Below are 22,324 nucleotides of genomic sequence, written 5' to 3'. Positions count from 1 at the left end.
TGTCCTCTGACCATAAATGTCTTCTCTCTCTGTGTCCCCTCTGTCCCCATGTTAGCCCCAACACATTGACAGAATACAGCCCTGGAGTCAGAATTATAAGAACTTGCCAGTTCCTTGAGGAGAGAACACAGGGTTTCTGACTACACATTTTAAATCTCTCCTCTCCTGTTTCCTTATTACAAGGAACCAGAAACAGAACAGCAGAAGCATTAAAGAGGGTATCACAAGAGCTCACCACCAGGGTGAGCCGAGCCTCTTCCTGTGCCTTTGGGCCCAGTGAACCATAATTCAATCTGACACACCGCATTCCAGACCCTCCTAGTAATGTGGTGACTAAAAATGCCGGTTGGAGGGCAAAGTCGGTCACAGGCTTTTATCCCGAGGGCCTTTGACCTCGCCTTCACTCTTCTGACCTCACTGGACTACTTTCTAAACACAGGCAGTGCCAGGGGACACCTCACCTGGTGATCTCCTGCTGCAGCTGGGAAACAGAAGGCACATAAAACACCACTCCAAAGTAGACAGTGGGCTCCAAAGCGTGCTTATCCAACTGCTTCTTCAGGGGTTTCTCCAAATCCACCCAGCGACGCTGGTTCTGCTTGTTGTAGTACCAGAGGCTGAAGTAAGTGACCTGGAAGGAAGGAAGGTCACTGAAGCAGGCAGTCATGCACACAAAGATTCCGGCGATTTCCACCACCAAAGACCCAGGACCAAGTGGCAGTGGCCTCCTACTGCCTCTCAGAAAGGGACAAAAGCCAAGGCCTACAGGAAAAAAAAAAAAAAAAAAAAAGGAATGCCAAGTTCCATCTAGAAAATAGTATTCAGGAAATAGAGGCAGGGAAAAAAGATAATTGTAAGTCTTTTCTTGAACTAACGACAAAAATGCTGAAGAAAAAGAAAAAAAAAAAAAAACCTAATTTTTCTATTACCAAAACACTAAAATTACCATTATTAAAATAACTAATGTGTTTATGCGTGTTCATGTGTGTGCACCAGTGTGGAATTCAGAGGACGAGTTTTAGGAGTTGGTTCTTTTTCTCTACAATGGGTTCTTGGGAATATAACTCAGGTAGTTGGGCCATCATGCCAAGAAATTTTATCCTCTGGGTCATCTCAGCAGCCCTATTACTAACATAACTTAAAAAACTTTAAGTAGTCCCCTACCCAGTGTAATTCTAAACCATGGTGCTAACCCAACTTTTCACTATTTTGGGATTTGGCTTCTATAAATAAAACTACTTCATGTAAATGTCAGAAATTTTAATAACAGATGCAACCAGAGCTCTACCTTGCCTGCCAGATTGCATCAGATATAAATTCAAAGTGACCGGGATGTTTTAAATTAATAGTTTAGTGTGAAGGATGAACTTTGAACTAAATAAAAGAATGTAGATGGAGATTCATTCTCTCTCTCTCTCTCTCTCTCTCTCTCTCTCTCTCTCTCTCTCCCCTCCCTTTCTCTCCACTCTCCTTTGTGTTCCTATCATTCTCTCTCATACAAACACAGATCCCACATTTAAAAAAAAAAAATCACACCTAGTACAAGAAAGTGACCTAATTGGATTACTAACTCAAAGAGTTTGATGTTTTGGACCACAGCCAGGCATGGAGGCACATGCCTGTGACCCTAGTACCTGAAAGGCTAAGGCAACAGATTGCTACAGGTTCAAGGCCAGGGCTACCTACATACCAAGACTGTCTTACCACCACCCCCCCAATCCCAACACACACACCACAGAGTAAATTAGCATTCAGATTACACTTGTTGTATAATAAAACTATTAGTGTAAGTCGATAGCAGCCCTGGCCGGGTCAACCTGAGCATCTATGAAAGCTCTTAACAGAGGAAATGGAAGCCTCTAATCACTGCTAACATTTATCTCAAAATCAATTCACGGATCAAGGCCATTGGAACAACACTGCTATTCTAGACTCTAGAGCAACACTGTCAAATCGAAGCTTGTACAATGATGAACACGTTCTACATCTGTACTGTCCAAAGGAGCAGCCCCCAGCTGCAGGTGGCAACTGAGTGCCTGAAATGTGGCCAGTGCCACTAGGGAGCTGTACTTCTCGGCATTATTCCATTTTAATGCTCTCAAATGAAACGGCTGCTATAATTATACTGGGTAGTTTAACTTCATAGCATCAGTAGAACTTAAAAATAAAATAACTCAGGCTATTTTATTTGACCTACAATACTTACTAAAATAAAAAATGAACTTTAAGTCAGGCATGGTGTTGAACGCCTATAAATCCCAGTATTTAGGAGGCTGAGGCAAGAAGACTTCAATGAGTTCAAGACCTGTCTGCCATGGCTGCACAGTGAGTTTAAGGCCATTCTGGTGGGATCCATAGTGAAACCCACCTCAAAAATTGAAATAAATAAACAAACAAATAAATGCATTAAGCTGGGCATAGTAGCTTGGGCCTGGAAGTCAGAGGCAGAAGGATTGTACGTGGGCTATAAAGTAAGCCCAGTCTCAGAAAAAGGTGTGTGTGTGTGTGTGTGTGTGTGTGTGTGTGTGTGTGTGTGTGTGTGTGTGTGTATGGTTTTTCAAGACAGGGTTATAGTCCTGGCTGTTCTGGAACTTGCTTTGTAGACCAGGCTGTCCTTGAACTCACAAAGATTGGCCTGCCTCTGCCTCCCAAGTGCTGAGATTAAAGGAGTGCATTTTAATGGGCCAGAAAGATGGTTCAGCATTTAAGAGCACTGGCTACTCTTACAGAGGACCCAGGTCACTCACAGCCATCTAACTTCCAGTTCCAGGGGATCCCATGTCCTCTTCTGACTTCTGAGGGCAGCAAGCAGATACATGGTAAACATACATGTATATGGGCAAAATACTCATACACATAAAAATAAATCTAAACATTCAAGAAATTAATTTCCATGGATATTCTTATCATTGTTTTTTTGGTTCTTCAAGACAGGGTTTCTTTGTGTAGCTTTGGAGCCTATCCTGGCACTCGCTCTGGAGACCAGGCTGGCCTCAAACTCACAGAGATCTGCCTGCCTCTGCCTCCCGAGTGCTGAGATTAAAGGCGTGTGCCACCAATGCCTGGCCTATTCTTATCATTTTTTACAAAGAAAAAACACAACTCAATATTAGTCTATCACGATGGGCATTGGTGGCATAGGCCTTTAATTTGGGGACAGAGGTAGGTGGATCTCTGTGAGTTCAAGGCCATAGTCTACAGAGCAGCATCTCTCTACTCACTGTCCACAGGCCACCCTTAACAGAATTACATAGTTTCTGAGGCCCTAAGAAGCTATTAAGTTCCTAGGTCATTCTTATGCCATTAAAAATTGAAAAGCATTACAGTGTAGCACACCATCCTCCAACATTATGTAGGCAGTTGTACACAGGTGAAGCCTATAAGCCTATAAGCCTAGCACTCCTGAAGTGGAGGCAGGAGAATCACAAATTTGTGTCTGAACTACAAAGTGAGTTCCAGGCCAGCCTGAGCTACATAGGGAGAGCTCCCAGCCGCACCCCTGCCACACACACACCTATGCTTGAAAAACTGTGTGGGTATCATTTTTTTTTTTTTGTAATCCATGATGAAAATGAGGGAAAAGTCCAGAATCATTGTTGTTTTCTGTCACCAATGTATCACATTTATGAGAAAGCAACTACTATTCTTACCTTCTGTAATTTACAGAACAAAAAACCCACCTTGCTTAATACAAAGGGCTTGATGCTTCCAGTCCCAAGTTCTAGGTTTGCTTTCGAGTAGGCAGATGCTAGCTGTGAACTGAAAGAAATCAGTTCAACCTATTTTCTTTTCTTTTATTATGTATACAACATTCTGCTTCCATGTATAACTGCACACCAGAAGAGGGCACAAGATCTCATAACAGATGGTTGTGAGCCACCATGTGGTTGCTGGGAATTGAACTCAGGACCTCTGGAAGAGCAGTCGGTGCTCTTAACCTCTGAGCCATTTCTCCAGCCCTCAACCTATTTTCTTGAGCATACAATAACTCAGAACTCCAGCATGGAGGATGGATGGAAAACCACATGAATACATGTTGCTGTGAGAAGAACATTATATTTGTCTTTATTTTTTTTAATTTTAGTTACATTTTTTAAATTTTTCATGTAATATATTTTGGCCATATGCCTCCCTATTTTTGAGGGATGATTTAGTTTTGCCCACTCTGCCAAATACCAGCAAAAATTAATTTTTGGTTTCTTCCTCCAAAAATCTTTTCCAATTATAATTTCAAGATTTTGGATGAGCCAGGCAGTGGTGGCAAACACATTTAATCCCAGCACTTGGGAGGCAGAAGCAGGGGGATCTCCAGATTCAAGATCAGCCTGGTCTACACAGTGAGTTCCAAGACAGCCAGGGCTACACAGAGAAACCCTGTCTCGGGAAAAATAGTGATAATAATTTAGATTGGCTACAATACTTTTTTAAAACATGCATGTTAATTCTGTCTTCCATCCTAGGATCCACATTTTGGATGGAACACATACCATGCTTGGTCTATTATGCACACTACTTTTAGGCACTTATTACACATTTACATTTAGTTTTGTTTGAGAGAAAGGGTCTCATTATGCAATGCAAGATGACCTCAAATTTACCAAGTAGACCAAGTTGGCCTCAAACTCACAATCCTCCCATCTCTGCTTTGCATTCAAACTTTTTTTTCCATAACGATATTAAGCCCAGAGTAGACCTGCCATAGGGGTGAAAACAGTTTGGGTCATAAAAGCATATCCTCTTTTGGGACTGTAGAGATTATCATTGGTTAAGAGCACTGGCTGCTCTTCCATATAGCCCCAGTTTCATAACCAGCACCCACATGGAGGCTCACAACCATCTGTAACTCCAGTTCCAGGGGGTATTTGGTGCCCTCTTCCGGTCTCTTCAGGCACTGCATGATCATGGTACACAGACATAAAAGTAGACAAAACATTCACATACACAAAATAATAAAATTAATTTATTTTTTAAAATTAAGTATATCAACTCTTAGCCAAGCACAGTGGCAGATGGCCATTAATCCCAGTATTTGGCAAGTGGATCTCTTGAGTTCAAGGCCAGCCTGGTCTATACAGTAAGTTCCCAACTAGGGCTATATAGTGAGACCCAGACTCAAAAGACCCCCTAGTCTCCCAAAGCATATCATCATCACTTATAACTAAAATGAAAGGATCTTAAACTTACTCAGTGTCTATTACTTTTTCCTTTAAGTACAGCTGGACTTGGCTAGTTCATCAAACACAAAAATTTAAATAGCCATATACAGTGGCCATACACCTACAATTTCAGCACTCAGGAAGCAATAGAACGTGGTTTCAAGGGCTGGAGAGATGGCTCAGCGGTTAAGAGCACGGGCTGTTCTTCCAGAGGTCCTGAGTTCAATTGCCAGTAACCACATGGTGGCTCACAACCACCTTGAATGAGATCTGGTATCCTCAGCTGGCATGCAGGCACAAGACTGTATACATAATTAAATAAAATCTTTCAAAAAAAGAACGTGGTTTCAAGACCAGCTTGGACTATATAGTGAGCTTCAGGGAAAACTGGGCTACAGTGAAAGCCTGTCTCAAAATAACAAAAACATCAACAAAAAGGGAGGTGGAGAAAGTTATAAATATTTCCAGAGATCAGCAGTGACATTAAAACAATGACAAGCTGTACTTATTCAACAAAGTTATCCAGAGTGTTAGAAGAATGGCTTTCTGTCAAGCTTCACAATACTCAAATTAACTGTAGTTTCTTCACCTGTAACCACAAGCAGCAGATTTTTCCAAAGCCAAAGACACAAGTTTTTGCACTCTTGTTCTTTTGGTACCTACCCTTGTTTATGGGTCTTCTGAAAGTGTTGTCTGCCAGGAACATGGAGGCTAACTGCATTTCCTCTGTAGAGCTCTGCCTCAGGGCAGTTTCCACTCAGTATTCCCACTCCAGGACCTATGTCAACCAGCTTTGAACAAGGGACTCCCCTCAGCAAGCTCCAAGCGTTCTGCCTTTCTCAGAAGGGCATGGAGAACCACAAGAACTCTGTGACTTGCAACTACCCTTAATCACTGGCTTTCTGTTCACGTCTCCCTCATTTCTTATACCCACCTTCCAGAACTTTCTTGGTAAGAGCCTTCACTTGATAAGAAACTCTTGCAGATGACTCTTTCTGTCTGCTCTTGTGGAAAACGAATCCTAACTGAAGCCTCTCAAGCACTGAAGTTTCTGGAATCCTCACATAAATTTATATACAGCGATTGCTAGCTAGATTTCTTTCTTTCTTTCTTTCTTTTTTTTTTTTTTTTTTTTTTTTGGTTTTTTGAGACAGGGTTTCTCTATAGCTTTGGACCTATCCTGGCACTCTCTCTGGAGACGAGACTGGCCTCGAACTCACAGAGATCCGCCTGCCTCTGCCTCTGCCTCCCAAGTGCTTGGATTAAAGGCGTGTGCCACCAATGCCCAGCTGCTAGCTAGATTTCTATAAAGCTTTTTCAGTGTCGGATATTTTACATTCTCTTTTTCTTTCCCAGCTTGTTTCAAAGAGACATGAAACCATAACCTTTAAAAATATTTGACGACTTCTTCATAGTTGTTTAAAAATTCTCACGACTGCTCTCCTAAATTGGTAAATAGCTGCCTGCCATGTAGCTAGAGCAAAAACAACGTTAAATAGACAATATGGTTGCCTCACTTGAAGGGACAGAGAGAGACCAGCTGTTCTAAGCAGGTTCAAATCCTAACAGAATGCAAACCTCTTCCTTACTCCCAGGTCATTTCTTGTCTAATTATTTTAAGACTCTTTTTGACTGTGCTATTTTTAAAATAGACCAGAGAGATACACAAATTAGCTGGAGGGTTTTTAGAGCCACTAATGCATTGTGTTTAATAAAAGCTAATCCCATGTAAAATTGCAAATATAATTTTATTTTGGTGCCTTTCTTCGGCCAGCTGAAGTTTGAAGTCCTTCATCAGGACAGAGAGGAGAGGAGACAGCCCAAGATAAAGTCTATCCCAAGCAGGGATCACCTAACAAAGGTGGTTAGCAAGCTCTAAGCTAATTCCAGCCCTGAGCTGCCCGCCCCACGGAGTCTGCCATAAATAATAAAGCATGGAGTCTCTTCCTTCTATCAGGTGGCAGTGGTCACAGTGCCTCAACGTGACAGCCCCTCCCCTTTCTGCTTAGTTTTTCTCCATTTTCTTCTCACTTTAACCAAACTGCGTACCCTTTATTTCATAGGCAATATGGCAATATACAATATCAGAACACTGTCACATATCAATGAAGACTCGGGAAAATAACATAATTAGACTCCATTTCATCAAACTGAAGTCCAAGTAACTGAACTCTCTGAGGGTCCAAGTTCCTTCTACTATCGCTCTAATGTTTCAGCACAGCATGAAATGATAAGCCAAATTTGGAGATGTATTCAAAGGAAGTCCAAGGAAGGAACAGGACGACTATCTACTTGGATAAAGTGCTCTCATTTTTCCCATTTACAATCTCAATCAGATACTACAAAGCATATGACCACTGCAAAGGAGATAAATATGAAACTCTAATCTTGGGACTAGCAAGTCCCATCCCCTGTACTAAAAAAGAAAAAGGAAATCCTTGGGCTGCCGATGTAGCTAAGTTGTAAAACACTGCCATACCACGGAACAAGCTATGTGGTCTGATCCCAGGCAATGCTCAGTTAATTATAAAAACAAAACAAGTCTATCTATATTTCTTAGCTGTCCTAAATTCATTGGACTCCTTCAGCTCACATTAACTGATCGCCTCCTAGATGTCAAATGCTATCCTGGGTGCAAGCAAACAGCACTGAGGCAGAGAACAGAGTCCCTGTTCTCCCAGGACTGTGTCCTGGGAGCGAAGATAAATAAGCAATGTAGGTGGTACCCTGGCTATGATGTACCCTAGAAGGAACCTATTCCTCATACTGGGTTGCCTTACCAAGCCTTAATATGAGGGTAGGAGTTCTACCCCAACTTGATATGCCGTGCTCTATTGACACCCTTTCTGAACAGAAACAGAGGAATGGAACGGCCTGGGGCTCGGGGTAAGGAATGGTAGGAGTAGTGGGAGGGGAAACTGGTTGGGATGTAAAATAAATGAATACATTATTTAATTTAAAAAAATGCACCCTAGAAGAACATTAGATTTTAGGATTAAAATACCAACATGTTTCTAAAGAGTAAACTAGGATTAAATAGAAAATTTTAACATATATAAACATTTTATTCCCCAAAGATAAGAGCAATATAATCAAGATAAGTACATGAAGTTTCACAACAAAGGCAAGTTTATTCTGTGTGCTACTGTACAGAAGTCATTTTGGTTAGAACTCACAAAACTGAGGGCAAGCCAGAGTTTCTCGTTCCTTGACCGTTAACCAGTTTGCTCTACCATAGGACCATTCTTGGATCTCATCCCAATAAATGGACTATGGGTTTTTTGTTTTGGCTTCCATTTTTAAGTCTTATAAATTTGAGACCCTTTGGGCCTATGTTTTCTTCAAGATTCATTTTTGTATATTATTTTATATTTGCCTGTGCACATATATGTATACTACGTGCATGCCTGGTGCCAAGAAGGCCAGAAGGGGTTATTAGATGTCCTGGAAGGATCCCCTGGGAACTGTGGCTACAGGTGGTTGTGAGCTGCCCTGTGGGTGCTGGGAACTGAACTCTAGTCCTCTGAAGTGCAGCAAGCATTCTCAACCACAGGGCCATCTCTGCTGCCTACAGATGACACTCCTCATGCCAGACATGATAGCCCACACCTATCACCCCATTACTTGGAAGGTACTGACAGGAGGATCAAGAACTCAAGGCTGCAGGGTGGTGGTGGCACATGCCTTTAATCCCAGCACTCAGGAGGCAGAGGCAGGCGGATCTAGGTAAAATATAGTGGTTAAAGCTGAAGATCAGAGAAGCAGAGTGGCAGAGAATTCTATACTCAGACCAAAGGGGAGCTCCTGTCCTCAGACTGAATCCTCAGACTGACTGCCTGGACTGCATCCATCTCTACTAAAACTCAGACTGCTTCAGACTAACTGCTGCTAAGACTGCACCACACTGCATCTCTTGTCTCCTCCCACCTTACATTCCTCTCTCAGTCCAGCTGTATCACTCCTGTCTCCACTTCCCTAGTGCTGGGATTAAAGGTGTGGAATTCCAAGTGCTGGGATCACCTTTGTGTGAGCTGTTTCTCTTTTAGACTGGATCAATTTCATGTGGTCCAGGGTGGTCTTGAATTCACAGAGATCTGTCCTGAGTGCTGGGATTAAGTGTGCACCACCACTGCATGGCCTCTATGGCTAACTAGTGTAGTTGGCTTTGCACTCTGATCTTCAGGCAAGCTTTATTTGTTAGATCATAAACAAAATATCATCACACACACACACACACACACACACACACACACACACACACAAATAAATAAAGCTCAAACAAACAAAAAGAGCCCAGAATCTGTAATTCCAGCCGCAGTAGGCAAACTGCCCTGAATTGGAGGCTAGCCTGGGTGAGTTCTAGGCCATCCTAGGCTACAGAGTGAGACTTTTATCTGAAAATTCCCAAAATTACATAAACAAATAAGCCAGGAAGAAGCTCAGAGACACAGTGCTGGCTTTGTGTGCTCAAGAACATGTGTCTAATCCCCAACACCAAAGTGAGGACAGAAACAAAAGAAAAGTTAACTATAAAGGCAATCTATTTAACATCTGTCAGAGCACAAGTTGCTTGAAGAATGGGATAGGAAAATATCTGCAAGCCCAGCATGCTATAAGGAAATAGAGAGTCTTTGTTATTACAAGAGAAAATGTCATATTGAGGTAGGGTGCATATCTGACAAGAAGAATGAAATAGAAGGCTCAATAAATAAATAAACGTCCTAGGAACTCAATTAATGTTTAAAGGAAGTGTGAGTCACCAGTTCAGACACTGTAGATTTGCATCATGCTCACCGTCCAGATGGGCACAAAGGTGATGCCTGGTAGACAAGACAAACATTGATCTACAACTCCTGGTACAATGAAGGAACTCTTATGCATAACCTCCCTCTCTGTTCTCTGGGAGCTTTTACCTTAATAGTAAGGTGCCCCATCGAGGAAATGAAGCTAGCAGAGTACCCTGAGTTGGAGGCTATCGGGAATGTATTCCAGGCAAGCCTGGCTACAGAGTGAGACCTTATCTCAAATCTCTAATAAATGGGGGTCTGGAGAGATGGCTCAGGGGTTAAGAGTACTGGATGCTCTTCTAGAGGACCTGGGTTCTATTCCCAGCACCCACCTGGTAGCTCCCTACCATCTGTAACCCCCCTTCCAAAGGATCTTCTGGCCCCCCACAGACACTACACACAAGGTATGCATTCAGGAAAAACACAAAATTGAACTAAATAAATCTAAAAACAACAACAACAACAAAAACTACTCCAATAAAAAAAACTAAATAAGTGTTGTCCAATACTAATAATAGGCAATGGGCTTCCTGAGCCCTATGAAGGAAAGCCACAGAAGGAAAAGGCATTTTTAGAGAAAAAGGAGCCTATACTGAGAGGCAATTCATGTCTGGGTAGCATAGTGGGGACACACAGAAAGAGACTAGAGTATGGAAACACAGGTAAAGGAGAAATACATTCTGTTGATCTATAGACAATCACTGTAAGTATAGCCTACAACTATCAACAACTATCTCAAAATAACCAATGAGAATCCAAAGGTTCACAACACACAGAGATGCCAAACGTTTGAGGAGATGAAAATGCTAAGTGTCTCAGCTTGATCTTTACAAGCTAAGTACACATGTGGAAATACTCTTACTCCAGAAATAGGGACAAATATCTCATGTCAATTTTTCAAAATGAAGGTCAAGCAGCTCAGACAGGAGGCTTGAGGGGTGAAGGACAGTCTGGAATATACAGTGAAATAGAAACTCTTCAAGGACAGTGACAGAATTGAGTTAGTGCCCCCTCCAACCTTCGGAACTCAACTCCCAGGACTCCCTGGTGAGCAAACACTGTCAAGTCACTCTGCTGTCTCTCACCTGAAAATCCCAATGCTAGAGCACACATATTTTCTATTATTAGCGCTTTGGGTTTTGGTCTTTCAGACAGGGTCTCAAGTACCCTAGACTGGCCTTGAGCTTGTTATATGGTCCAAGATGAACTTGAACTTCTACTTGTTGATCCCCCTCTCAAGGGCTGGGATTACAGGTGTGTGCCACCATATTCAGTTTTAGGCCTTGCTGGGGACTGAACCTAGCGTCTTGTGTATGTCAGACTCTATCAATTGAGCTACACCGATTAGCCCTTAAATTGATTAAACATTAAATGCACGTGAAATTCTCAGATTCCAGTGGAGATAAGGGCAAAGGATATCTGGAACACCTGACAGACTGATTTTTAAAAAGGAACACTCCGAGGCTGTGAGCACTTCCTAGATCAGTGGGGAGGCTGATCCTGCCAGACACAGCTATCTCCCTCAGAGCCAGCAGAACTAGAGTGGTCCTATGTTTCCAGAAGAACACCCAAGGTGATAGTGAAATGTGTCATGCAGCTCTCTTTGGCGTCACCCATGCTCCAGTAAGTAACCTTTCACCTATACTTTATAAGCAAGCTCAATAAACTCACTGGCATTACCAAAAAATAATAGGAGCTAGAGAGATGATTCAGTGGTTTAGCGCACTTATGTCTCTGGTTAGATTCCCAGCACCTGTATAGTGGCTCACAACCGTCAGGAAGGCCAGTGTCAGGGGAATCTAACATCCTCTTCTGACTTCTGTGGGCCCCAGACACACATTCGGTATACACACATACATGAAGAAAAAATATGCATATGCACAGAATAACATAAACCTAAATAATCTTTTAAAATAAATAAATGGTAAGCTGGGTACAGTAAGTGGCCCATCCAATGAGATACTTCAGAGGCTGAGACAGGAAGATGGCAAGTTTGAGACAAGCCTGAGCTACATAGCAAGTGTTGTAATTTTAAAAAGTGGTGCTTTAGAGAAAGACACCATGTCTTGGTGGAGGGCTTTTTTATTGGGGGAAAGTGAATGAGAAAATGGGGAAGGGGAGACTGGTCTCTGAGGACAGGAGTGGCAGACGAGAGAGAGAGAGAGAGAGAGAGAGAGAGAGAGAGAGAGAGAGAGAGAGAGGAGACACAGGCAGAGAGAAGGATGGGAGGTGGGCAGGGCCCTTTTAAAAGGGAACGTAATGAATGTACACAGGCTTAGTGGCTGTAGCTGAGGACAAATCCTGTCAGAACCCCAAGGACAGACCAGTACAGATGCCTGAATAGTAACAGCAAGATCCTACAAAAAAGAGAGAACAAAAGTGCAAAAAAGTGGAGTAAAGAAGAGGACAGGTGCTGGGCGTTGGTGGCGCACGCCTTTAATCCCAGCACTTGGGAGGCAGAGGCAGGCAGATCTCTGTGAGTTCGAGGCCAGCCTGGTCTCCAGAGAGAGTGCCAGGATAGGCTCCAAAGCTACACAGAGAAACCCTGTCTCGAAAAACCAAAAAAAAAAAAAAAAAAAAAAAAAAAAAAAAAAAAGGAGAACAGGGAGGTAGAAGGAAGGAAAGAGAAAAGAAAAGTAGAGGCAAAGAAAAAAAAAGGATAGGGGGAGGAATAGTGTTTTTGTACCCACGTACAAAGCTTTGGAAATGTTCCACTCTCTCCAGGAAATGAAATCACAGAGCAGAGCTGACCACATGAACTGCAATCATACTTATCATTCTAGGTTTAAAACACCAATCCTGTGGTATAAAGTAAGTGGGTATTTATTCAGGAACTATGTGTATAAGGTGGTAGGCACTATTCTAGACACCAAAATACATCAGGGAACCAAAATCCTGCTCCAATGCAGCTTACATGTTAAAACAGAAAACATTGATGTCCTTCACACACTAAATGCTATTTAAAACTCATTCTATACAGATCTATAATAAACCATACCATGTGAGCAAATGCCCCAAGCCAGGAGGTAAAATGTGAGAGGTAAAATTTTGTTTGTATTATCCATCTTCGAAAAAATGTTTTGAGGATAATTCTAGAGGCTGCTTAGCATTTAACTCAACTTCAAACATGTTAGGTATGTATGCACATGTGGAATAACCAAAGAATATTCTCCCTAAAGCATCTACACACAGGATCACGTGCTGAATGAAGTAAGTGCACACATTCAAGCGTGTGAGCACACAAACACACTCACCCTTTAGAAACAGTTCAGGAAAAAAATGTCTTGTAAGATTTAGGTTATAAAGCTATACTCCGCCCTCCACCCCTGGCCGCCACCCAGGATTTCACAACTTCCCTGTATCCTAATTGGGGATTTAAAAACTTTTAAAAGCGAACGTAAATTTAAACCATATAAGGACCCCCCAAGTCAAGGCAGGATATACAAAGAAATAAGCTTGCAATAAACCTAATTAAAATCCAAACCATTGCACTGGTTGGTGGTGGCACACACCTTTAATCCCAGCACTCAGGAGGCAGAAGCAGGTGGATTTCTGTGAGTTCTAGGCCAGCCTGGTCTACAGAGCAAGTTCTAGAACAGGCTCCAAAGGTAGAGAGAAACCCTGTCTCGAAAGGAGGAAAAAAAAAAAAAAACAACCCATTGTAGCATGAAAAAGATGAGCTAATATTGTTAAATAAGAATTTTTCTAAAAGGCATACTCTAAAGAAAGTAATATAAACTGGGTCCAAATTTTCATAGCCTAGGATTTGGACTAAGCCTAATGGAAGAAAGGAGCAACCCCAGCATTCTACAGCTCTGCTGCCAGGCAATGGGCAAGGGCACTGCACAAAGGACTTTATCAGCTTGTATGCAAACAGTGGCTCAATTGTGAGGGCAGGCTACATTTCAGTATTTTAGAAATCTGCAAGCAGTGTGGCTACCAGTGCCTGCTGCTGCGAGCATATTCTATACACGTGCAGTCTCCCAGTTAATTAACATAAGAATTCATCCAGAGAATTCAGCCAGTCACCAACCACAACGTGGGTCACATAAGCACAGCACAGGGACCACAAATAAAAACAAAAGGTGGGGCATGGTGGCTCATGCCTGGAATCAACCTGGGCTATGCATACAATGAGACTTGTCTCAAAATAATAATAATAATAATAATAATAATAATAATAATAATAATAATAATAATAAGTCTGATGACTAAAACATTGAGAGTTTCCTAACACCAAGCCCTCTGCTCAATGGCACACTTTAATATCTTTTTCTTCTTCTGTTTTTTGGGGGGATGAGGGAGGGGGTAGAGATAGGGTTTCTCTGTGTAGCCCTAGCTGTCCTGGAACTAGCTCTGTAGACCAGACTGGCCTTGAACTCATATCGATCCACCTTCCTCTGTCTCCCAAGTGCTGGGATTAAAAATTTGAATACTAGATTTTTAAACCACCAATCCTCAATTTGAGTAACTGATAGACTCGAGTGACAAGAGCTGGCACACAATCTGATGTCTCTGGAACTCTTGCTAAGCAGAGTCTTGAAGAGGCAAATTGAAGCAGTGCACTTGACACACTGGTCCCAGGGAAGGGATTTCTCCCCACTCAAAAAGAACCCGCTTGGTTCTGGAGGCAGTAGGATTCCCATCCCCTGAAACATATCGTTTTCAGGGCAACACCTCTCCCAGAGGCTCTGCCTCCCCTGCAGCCTCCTTTTGGGCTGGAGGTGGCTCATACCCTGGCTCTTAGAGCACAAAAACATGGGGCTCTTGGCAGTCGCACATTGCATTATAGGTTACTGAACTGTCCTGATTTTACGTATCATCCTAAGTGAACTGGGTAATCTTTACTTATTTGTTATTATGATTATTAAGGTTTGTTATATCATTGTGTCTTTGGTTGATTTCTTGAAATGGGGTCGTTGTGTAGCTTGGGCTAACCTCAAACTTCAATTTGAGATCTTTCTGCTCCAACCTCCAGGGTAAAATACTAATACATGCTAAAGTCCCGGCTCTAGCATTATTGTGAAGTCCTTATCATTGCATTATGGAAGCAAACTGATACTTAAGTAAGCAAAAGGAGCCATTTTTCACAGTAGCTTAGATTTGACAGCAGCAAAACTCTTCACCCAAATGTACAACGATAATTCTGGGCTTGCCTGGAGGGAGGCTGGTGAGAGATACCAACACATTGGACGTTCTCATTTGAATCTCACACATGCTGGATGTACACAATAGAGGAACAGGTGTTAGTTACCCCACTCAGATTATTTCTGAACAAGGCATTTGTAAGGGGTAGGCCTGGTGACCAAGGCATCTGTTTACACTATACAGAGCAGACCTTCTGCAGCTTTCCAAGAGAAAGTTTGCTAAACTTTCTAACCATGACTGTGGCTAAAAGCTGAAGCAGTAGATGATCTTTCCAAGGACAAGTCAGTCCCCTCAGAATCAGGCTGTCCCTCTTGGTGTACTCTGCTCTGTTTAAAACTGGCCTGAGAGAACAATTGTGGGGGCACACTCCTATAGTCCCAGCATTCTGTAGGTGAGGCAGGAGATAAGCAATTCACACTGAGTTTCAGGCCAGCCTGAGCTACAGGAGACCTTCTCTCAATAACAATAATTTTTTTAAAAAAAAGAAGAAGAAAGAAAAGATATCTTGGGCTGTGGGCATCCCCACAGCCGAATAATGCTGTTTAGCTCCTGAGCTGGAGCCTCTAACAAAAGATGGCAATCTCCCTAGGTTGCTGCTGCTTATTTAGACATTTTCTTACTTTTCTTTTCTTTTCTTTCTTTTTTTTTCTTTTTAAGACAGGATTTCTCTGTAGGTTTGGAGACTGTCCTGGAACTCTTTGAAGACCAGGTTGGCCTTGAACTCACAGAGATCCGCCTGCCACTGCCTCTCGAGTGCTGGGATTAAAGATGTATGGCGCAGCCCTGGGCATCTTGACTAACAAAAACCAATGGTGGTGAGCTCACATCTTCCTGAATTTACTTAGCACACTTGATGCTCTGCTTATAAAAATAAGTACACCATAGTCCTTAAGAAGCTGACTCTCCGGGGGTGTAGGCAGACCTGGTGTATTTGGATGAACTTTATAGAGAATAAAAATAAAAAGCAAAATTCGAAGGGGGGTAGACAGATCCAAACAAATGTAAATAAGCAGGATAGTGAGGCCCACTCTCCCAGACTGCTGCCCTTTGTTCCTACTAGAGCACATCTACATACTACCTTTCCAAGGCTCTTCTGTCTTCTGTTCAACACAGAGCGCGGGCTACCACCTCCTGTGCTCCTGGGACAGCCTTACCTCTCCTGGCTTCCATCCACCTAGCTGAACCAAGTTTCCCAAGCCTCTCTCCTTCAGCCTGGATCTCTTGCCTGGCCCTGCACAAAGCATATCCACCTCTCAGTTCCACATCTCCAGTTCACACCAAGTGGTATCAACCGGCACCTCAAACCTAGTGTTCAGGTCCCAAACTGAACACAGCTCTTTCGTATTTCCTCTTAATTACAGTCCCCACAGTCTACTGATATCCTGAGGACCAACTAGCGTCCTGGCTGACTCTTGCCCAGCAGTTGTTTGTGTTGGTCCTAAACCTTTCCAGCTCCCACATCTTCTCTCCATCCCCAAGCAAAGGCAGATGGCTACTATCTGCACCTAATCTACTGTTGAATCATTCTCAAGAGGACTCAATTAGGCAATAAAACACCTTGGTTTAAAAAGCCTACGCTATCTTCCCCATTCCTATCAAGGTAAGTTGGAATCTTATAAATAACAAAATGCCTTTGTTACTTTTATAGGACCAGTGATTTGCAGCCTGGTAGGACCCCTTGCCCTAGCAATGAGATCACAGCTCAGATATTACTTTCCCCAAGGAGCTTTACATCTGCTGCCCCTCCCTCCCTACTCCTACGAGAACAAGCATTCACATTCACACCTGCCTACCTTCTCACTGGTCTCATCACTGGGGCAACCTACTGGTACCTCTGTACACAGCTGGCACTTACAGGGTCTCAAAACTAAATGACCAACTGATTTTTCCTAGAAAAAAAGTTTATCTATTCCCTATTTCTTATGAACTACAATATCTATGTGAGATTTCCAAATATAACATGAGTCATTTAAGAGCCTGTTTCTTTTCCTTATCCATGGTCCAAACAGCCAAACACAGGGAGGGTGCCCAAGTTTAGAGTTCTTTCTTTTACAGTCCTTTCAGAACTTTAAATTTAGGACTCTGTGGGGATATGTGAGGAGTCCACAACTTCCTACCCAGGAGATTAGGCATTTCCCAGAGTCCAAGTTCCTGTGATTACTGTAATAGACAATTAGTACTTATAGTTTTACATGTGCTTTAAAGCATAGCCACTCTGAGAACAGGCGCCACTGTCAGACACATGGGTCTGACGGAGGAACTGGGGCTCGGAGATATCAAATAACTCGCCTAAGGTTATAGAACTAGTTGGTGAGCAAAGCAAAATTCAAACTTCAGGTATGACTCTAGCGTCTCCACTTGGGCTACAGAAAATAGAAAATGAATGTTGCACAAATGAATAAATACATGCAAGTGGGGCTGGGGAGGCAGCTCAAAGGTTAAGAGCAGTTGTCTGCTCTTCCAGAGGTCCTGAGTTCAATTCCCAGCAACCACTCGGTGGCTCACAACCATCTCTAATGGGATCAGACTCATCTGTAACGGGATCAGACTCCTTCTTCTGGTGTGCATGAAGACAGACCACTCATATACATGAAACACATGAAAAAATTAATCTTAAAAATATTTCCTCTTAAAGTAGCATCCTTATAGCTGTCTAATGCAATGGTTACAAAAAAACCTTAAAAATACATGTATGCATGCATACATGCACGAAGACAGTAAACTGATCAGACTGACCCAATTAGGATAATAATAAGTGGGAACTTGGATAACCCAAAATACATGTATATTTGATTTTCCACAGCCTTAATGGAAGGCAGAGGATTTAGGCAGCATAAAAAGATAGACATTGTAAATTCTCCTGGGAGCACCCCACCCACGGACTAAGACTTTTGCTCTTCCTTCCTCTTTGGGTGGAGAGCTTACAGGCTCACCATCCTGCAGTCCCGGACAGGACTTGCTTCCAGTCTCAGGTAGCTAGAATACACAGTAACCATGAGGTAAGGAGGGAAGACAGGCCAGGGAAACCTGCAGTCTCGTTGGCAGCTTACCTCCCTCAGCTCTAGTCTTTGAGCTACAGCTTCTAGGCTCTCCTGGCCAGTGCTCTCCACAGACAAAGTGAATTCCACAAACTCATTATTGAGCAGCTGGATCCGTGCAACCAGGCAGCTCTTGCTGGACACAGTGTAGCGCCGGGTGCGTTTCAATTTTAGTCCAAATGGCAGTGGCATCTTCTCCCTTCAACAGTGGAGGGACCAAGAAGGACCAGCAGTGATGGGGCCAAGCCAAAGCAACCCTCTGGTGTCAAAACCAACTCAAGTCTCCAGTTGCTCATCCGACAGCCGCTGCCGCCATTAAAAAGCAACTGAGTCTCCAAAGGCCAAGTGATGGGGGCATCCACGCCAGCGCTGAGGAAAGAGAAAAGCAGTTACTATGGGCTTTGCTTTTAAAAACAACAGCAACAATAATAAAAAGAACAATGCTGTAACTGAGTAAAAAGAATAAGCTTTGCCTTCCTGCTGGAAGAAGAAAGGTCTAACAGGAGCAGGGAGGTGGCAGGAAAAATTTATCTCGAGAGCTGAGGGTGGGGCTGAGGGTCAGACCCCACCCCTCATTCTACCTCACTCACTTCTAGAGATAGCAGCGGATTAAATGAGACAATGCCCAGCACGTGTATACTCCAAAGCATTAGCTGTCATCTTGCGAGTTTGGAGGAAGGGTTGTTTTTTTCATAGATAACTCTTTCGAGTTTCCCAATGCTCAGATGTCTTCAGTTCCTGATTGTGTTTATGAAGTGCACAACAAGAGACCCGGTCCTTCAGGCAAATTAACCCTGAACCCCAAATGGGAAGAATGATCCCATCTAACATATGGCAACTGGAGAGGTTGAAAGGAAATAAGGCGCTTAACAGGGCTTTCTAAAGCCCCTTCTGGTTCTTTATTAACACCACCACAAAGATGTGAGTATAAACAAATTCTAAGCACCCTAAAGATGCTCGATCTCAAATCATAGCACTTCTGAAAAGTAGGCTCTGGACCCGGGTAGGGTCACCTAGGGAGGCTGTAGATGCTCACCTAAAGAGGAGGGCGAGGCCTTAGAAGCCATCCTGGTTAAAGAGGGCAAGCCAGGCTGGACAAGCCCATGAAGCCAAACGCAGCAGAGCGCCTCAGCTCCCGATCCTCGGAGTCCCCTCCCCTGGATAAAAGCAAAGCCGTGTTGCCTGGCCAACCGGGAATGTCGGAAGCCTCGCAAGCCCCGGAACCCTCCGCCTGCGGCCCCGTTTCCGGGCGGACGTGCTCCGAAAGGACCGGCCCCCTGTGATCGGAGGAGGGAGGATTTAAAGGGGCCGGCGTTAGTCCTACAGGCAGGCAGAGATTGGTCGCTCGGTTTGAGGCTGTATCCACGTAACGGCACCCCCAAAACACGCTACGTTTTTTAACCACACTTGTTGATGGTAACTTCTGCGGTGAGGTAAACTGGGGGCGAGCGGCAGCTCGGGATTTTCATGTCAACTAGAGTTATTTTTCTCACAAAATTTGACAAAAATCTCAGTTATTTCCACCCCTCGCACTGCTGTCAGTCTCACCTCCGCCCCTTCCTCCCGGGATGAATCGTTTAGCCGAGCAGGGTCCTCGCTGATTACTGGATCTGGGTGTGAGGCCGTGCGGTCGGATAGTCTGTCCCTAAGCCTCACCAGGCAAACAGAACCCAGGCCTCAACAGAGGCGGCTTTCTCCGGCTCACGCTAACGTGGACCTAGCTGGGTATCCTCCGATTTTTCTCCATCACTCCCAGTCTTCCTTTCTGTCCTGCTCAACAGTCTGAGACTCAACCCCAGAGGTTATGAACACCCAGGCCTGCGGGAAGACTGAACTAGAAAGTGAGGTTTAGACTTTGCCAAACTTAAGTCTTGGAATTCCATTCCACAAATATGTACTGCGTCTCGGAGCACAAGACAGCCTGGTGAGCATCTTGAGGGAAATCTAAGACGAATCCTAAGCCGTCTCTGCCCTTAAGGAGATTACAGGCATCTATAATTATATTCAGAGCTGTATCGCTAATAGGGACATGGTCAAGGTTTCTAAACTTTTTGTTTTGCTTTTTAGAGCTCTGTAGTGAGGTGACCTCCCCGCCACCATTGCAGGAAGATAAAACAAGGGGCAGAGGAATACCAGAGGGAAAAGTGGAAAAGTACAGCATTATGTTAATATTTGCTGAATACTTTCCTTGGGTAAAAGCATTACTCCGTAGAAAGAATGGGGAGGAGGGACTATAATAAGAGAGAGTCTCTACATGCAATATTTTTCAAAGTTCTTTGTTATTCCCAGAGTAGAAACAGATGAAGTGGACACACAAACACACACACATACACACCCACACACACACACCACTCCAGAAGGCACACCAATCGTGTCCCTGTAAATTTAAAAACAAAACAATATGGGTAGCATGCAAAGTATTATCTCAAGAGATAGAGTTGTAGATTTCAGTCTTACAAGTTGTGGTAACTGGAAACATTAAGTAATGTGTATAAAAAAGACAAGGATTTGTATGTCCAAAGGAAAGACATCGGATTTAGGTACTATCAAATGTGTTAATTTCTTCACTATAAAGATGGAACTATGCCTTAAAACCAGCGTACTATACTATATAACTTAATAATTAACTTAAGTTCTGATTAGGTAAACTCAATTTTCCAATTGGCCCTGAGATTGGAAATGTTTTACAGCATCAGGGATAAGAAAAAGCCATTTTTTTTCTTTTTGCAGCTGTTATAATCTGATTGTTATGTTTCTGTGTATTTCCTCCTAGGAATGTCTGATTTCTTGAATATTCATATAAAACCCACTGTGGCAAAAGTCCTGCTTGGTAACTTCAAATTGTATCATTGATGAATATATCTCAATGATGTCATAAATTATGTTTGACTATTACAGCCAAAAAGTAGAAATTTAAGGTACTCTGAGGAGAGCTGAGGTGTCAACTACTAAATGAAATAGGCTATATCCATTACAGAATAAGGAAAAAATGCATGTTAAATTCTGCTTCATAAGATTGCAAAAGGTGGTCTGCTTCTGATAGTGAGTTCATTTTCATTTTTCTTGTCCATATCCCCTTCCAAAGGTTTCTCAAACTCCCTGTAACCCTGAATCTTACGGGACACCCCACCCTAAGTCGCTCGCCACATGTTCATGGAACTTTGCCACTATTCCTTTAGCATTAAATAATCATTGAAAAGGAAGTATCCGGCATTTTTAGAACATCTTTATCTTTTAGTGCTTTCAGTTAATCCTATGTTTCTCCCAAAACAACGTGTGCGCATTGAGAATCTATGGTTAAATGGCCTACAGACAAAACTATTTTCCGAATGAAATGGCTGTGCTCCAAACTAAAAAGGAAAGGAAAAGAAACCTGTCAGTAACTATTAGACAGACATAATGCAGTTGTCACTTGCAGCTCGTACATAGTCAGAACATGTTTTCTAGTATTATCTATTATCATAAGGCTTTCTCGGCGGGGTACGGGGGGGTAGGGGAATAAGACTAGCATTCTCAGAGCAGCCAATCTAATCAGGGTTTGCAGAAACTACAAGTCGAAGTTTGCAGATCCAAGAATTCTCCGGGAGTAAAGACGCTTTACTCCAAACCGAAACAAGGAGTTGCCAAGCCGTCCGTCCTTTATGCCCCTGTCGCCAAAGTTATCGGGCAACTTTCACACTCCACATATTCCGAGAGGCACAAATATGTCCAAGATTTCAAACCCTGATCCAGAATTAAGCCGCAGCCATCCGCGGAGGAGTGCGGAATAGAAGTTCCAGACTCTTTTTAGAAATGACTCGAGGAGATCAGAGCGAGCCTGGGAAGGGAAGACTTCGCTCTTTGTTACGCCCCTGCCCGAGTCCCCCGCGCCTCACCTGCTCCGGCTCCCGCCGGGTCGGGGCCGCGCGCCTGCTCTGCGTCCCGCCTCCCCGGGCTCCCTCCGCGCGGCCGCTGCTCGCCGGTCCACGTCCCGGGCCCGCGCTCTGACCGTGCACCTTGCCCGCAGCCGCCGGGCCGCTGCGGGACTCGCTGGGGAAGCTCAGGAGCTGGGATCGGAGCTGCGGGGCCCGCGTCCCTCCCCCTAGGCCGGGCGCGCGGATCCGGGGAGGCGGCGGCGCGTGACCTCAGAGAGCTGGAATGCGGGCGGCGGGGCGCGGGGGAGGCCGGACAGCTGCGCCCGGCCGGCGGCCGGGGA

General features: G+C 43.6%; 1 protein-coding gene across 3 annotated transcripts in view; it reads right to left on the bottom strand.

Annotated features, from left to right (window-relative positions):
- Nucleotides 1-22,324, bottom strand: part of Ptpn21 (protein tyrosine phosphatase non-receptor type 21) — a 57,142-nt gene that overhangs the window by 34,568 nt on the left and 250 nt on the right. The window contains exons 1-3 of one of the 3 annotated variants that reach the window (XM_027419600.2): nt 22,005-22,228; nt 18,142-18,498; nt 462-631 (exon numbers count right to left, since the gene is read on the bottom strand). In XM_027419600.2, coding sequence (XP_027275401.1) covers nt 462-631; nt 18,142-18,321 — 350 coding nt within the window. In that variant the 5' untranslated portion in view covers nt 18,322-18,498; nt 22,005-22,228. Of the gene's footprint in view, nt 1-461; nt 632-18,141; nt 18,499-19,165; nt 19,359-22,004; nt 22,229-22,324 lie in introns of those variants that run through there. The other 2 variants (XM_027419601.2, XM_027419602.2) reach the window with 2 other exon arrangements.

Source organism: Cricetulus griseus, chromosome 5 (assembly GCF_003668045.3).
Source record: "Cricetulus griseus strain 17A/GY chromosome 5, alternate assembly CriGri-PICRH-1.0, whole genome shotgun sequence".
Classification (NCBI taxonomy): domain Eukaryota; kingdom Metazoa; phylum Chordata; class Mammalia; order Rodentia; family Cricetidae; genus Cricetulus; species Cricetulus griseus.
The sequence above is the reverse complement of the archived record's forward strand: the minus strand, read 5'-3'. Positions and strand labels throughout refer to the sequence as shown.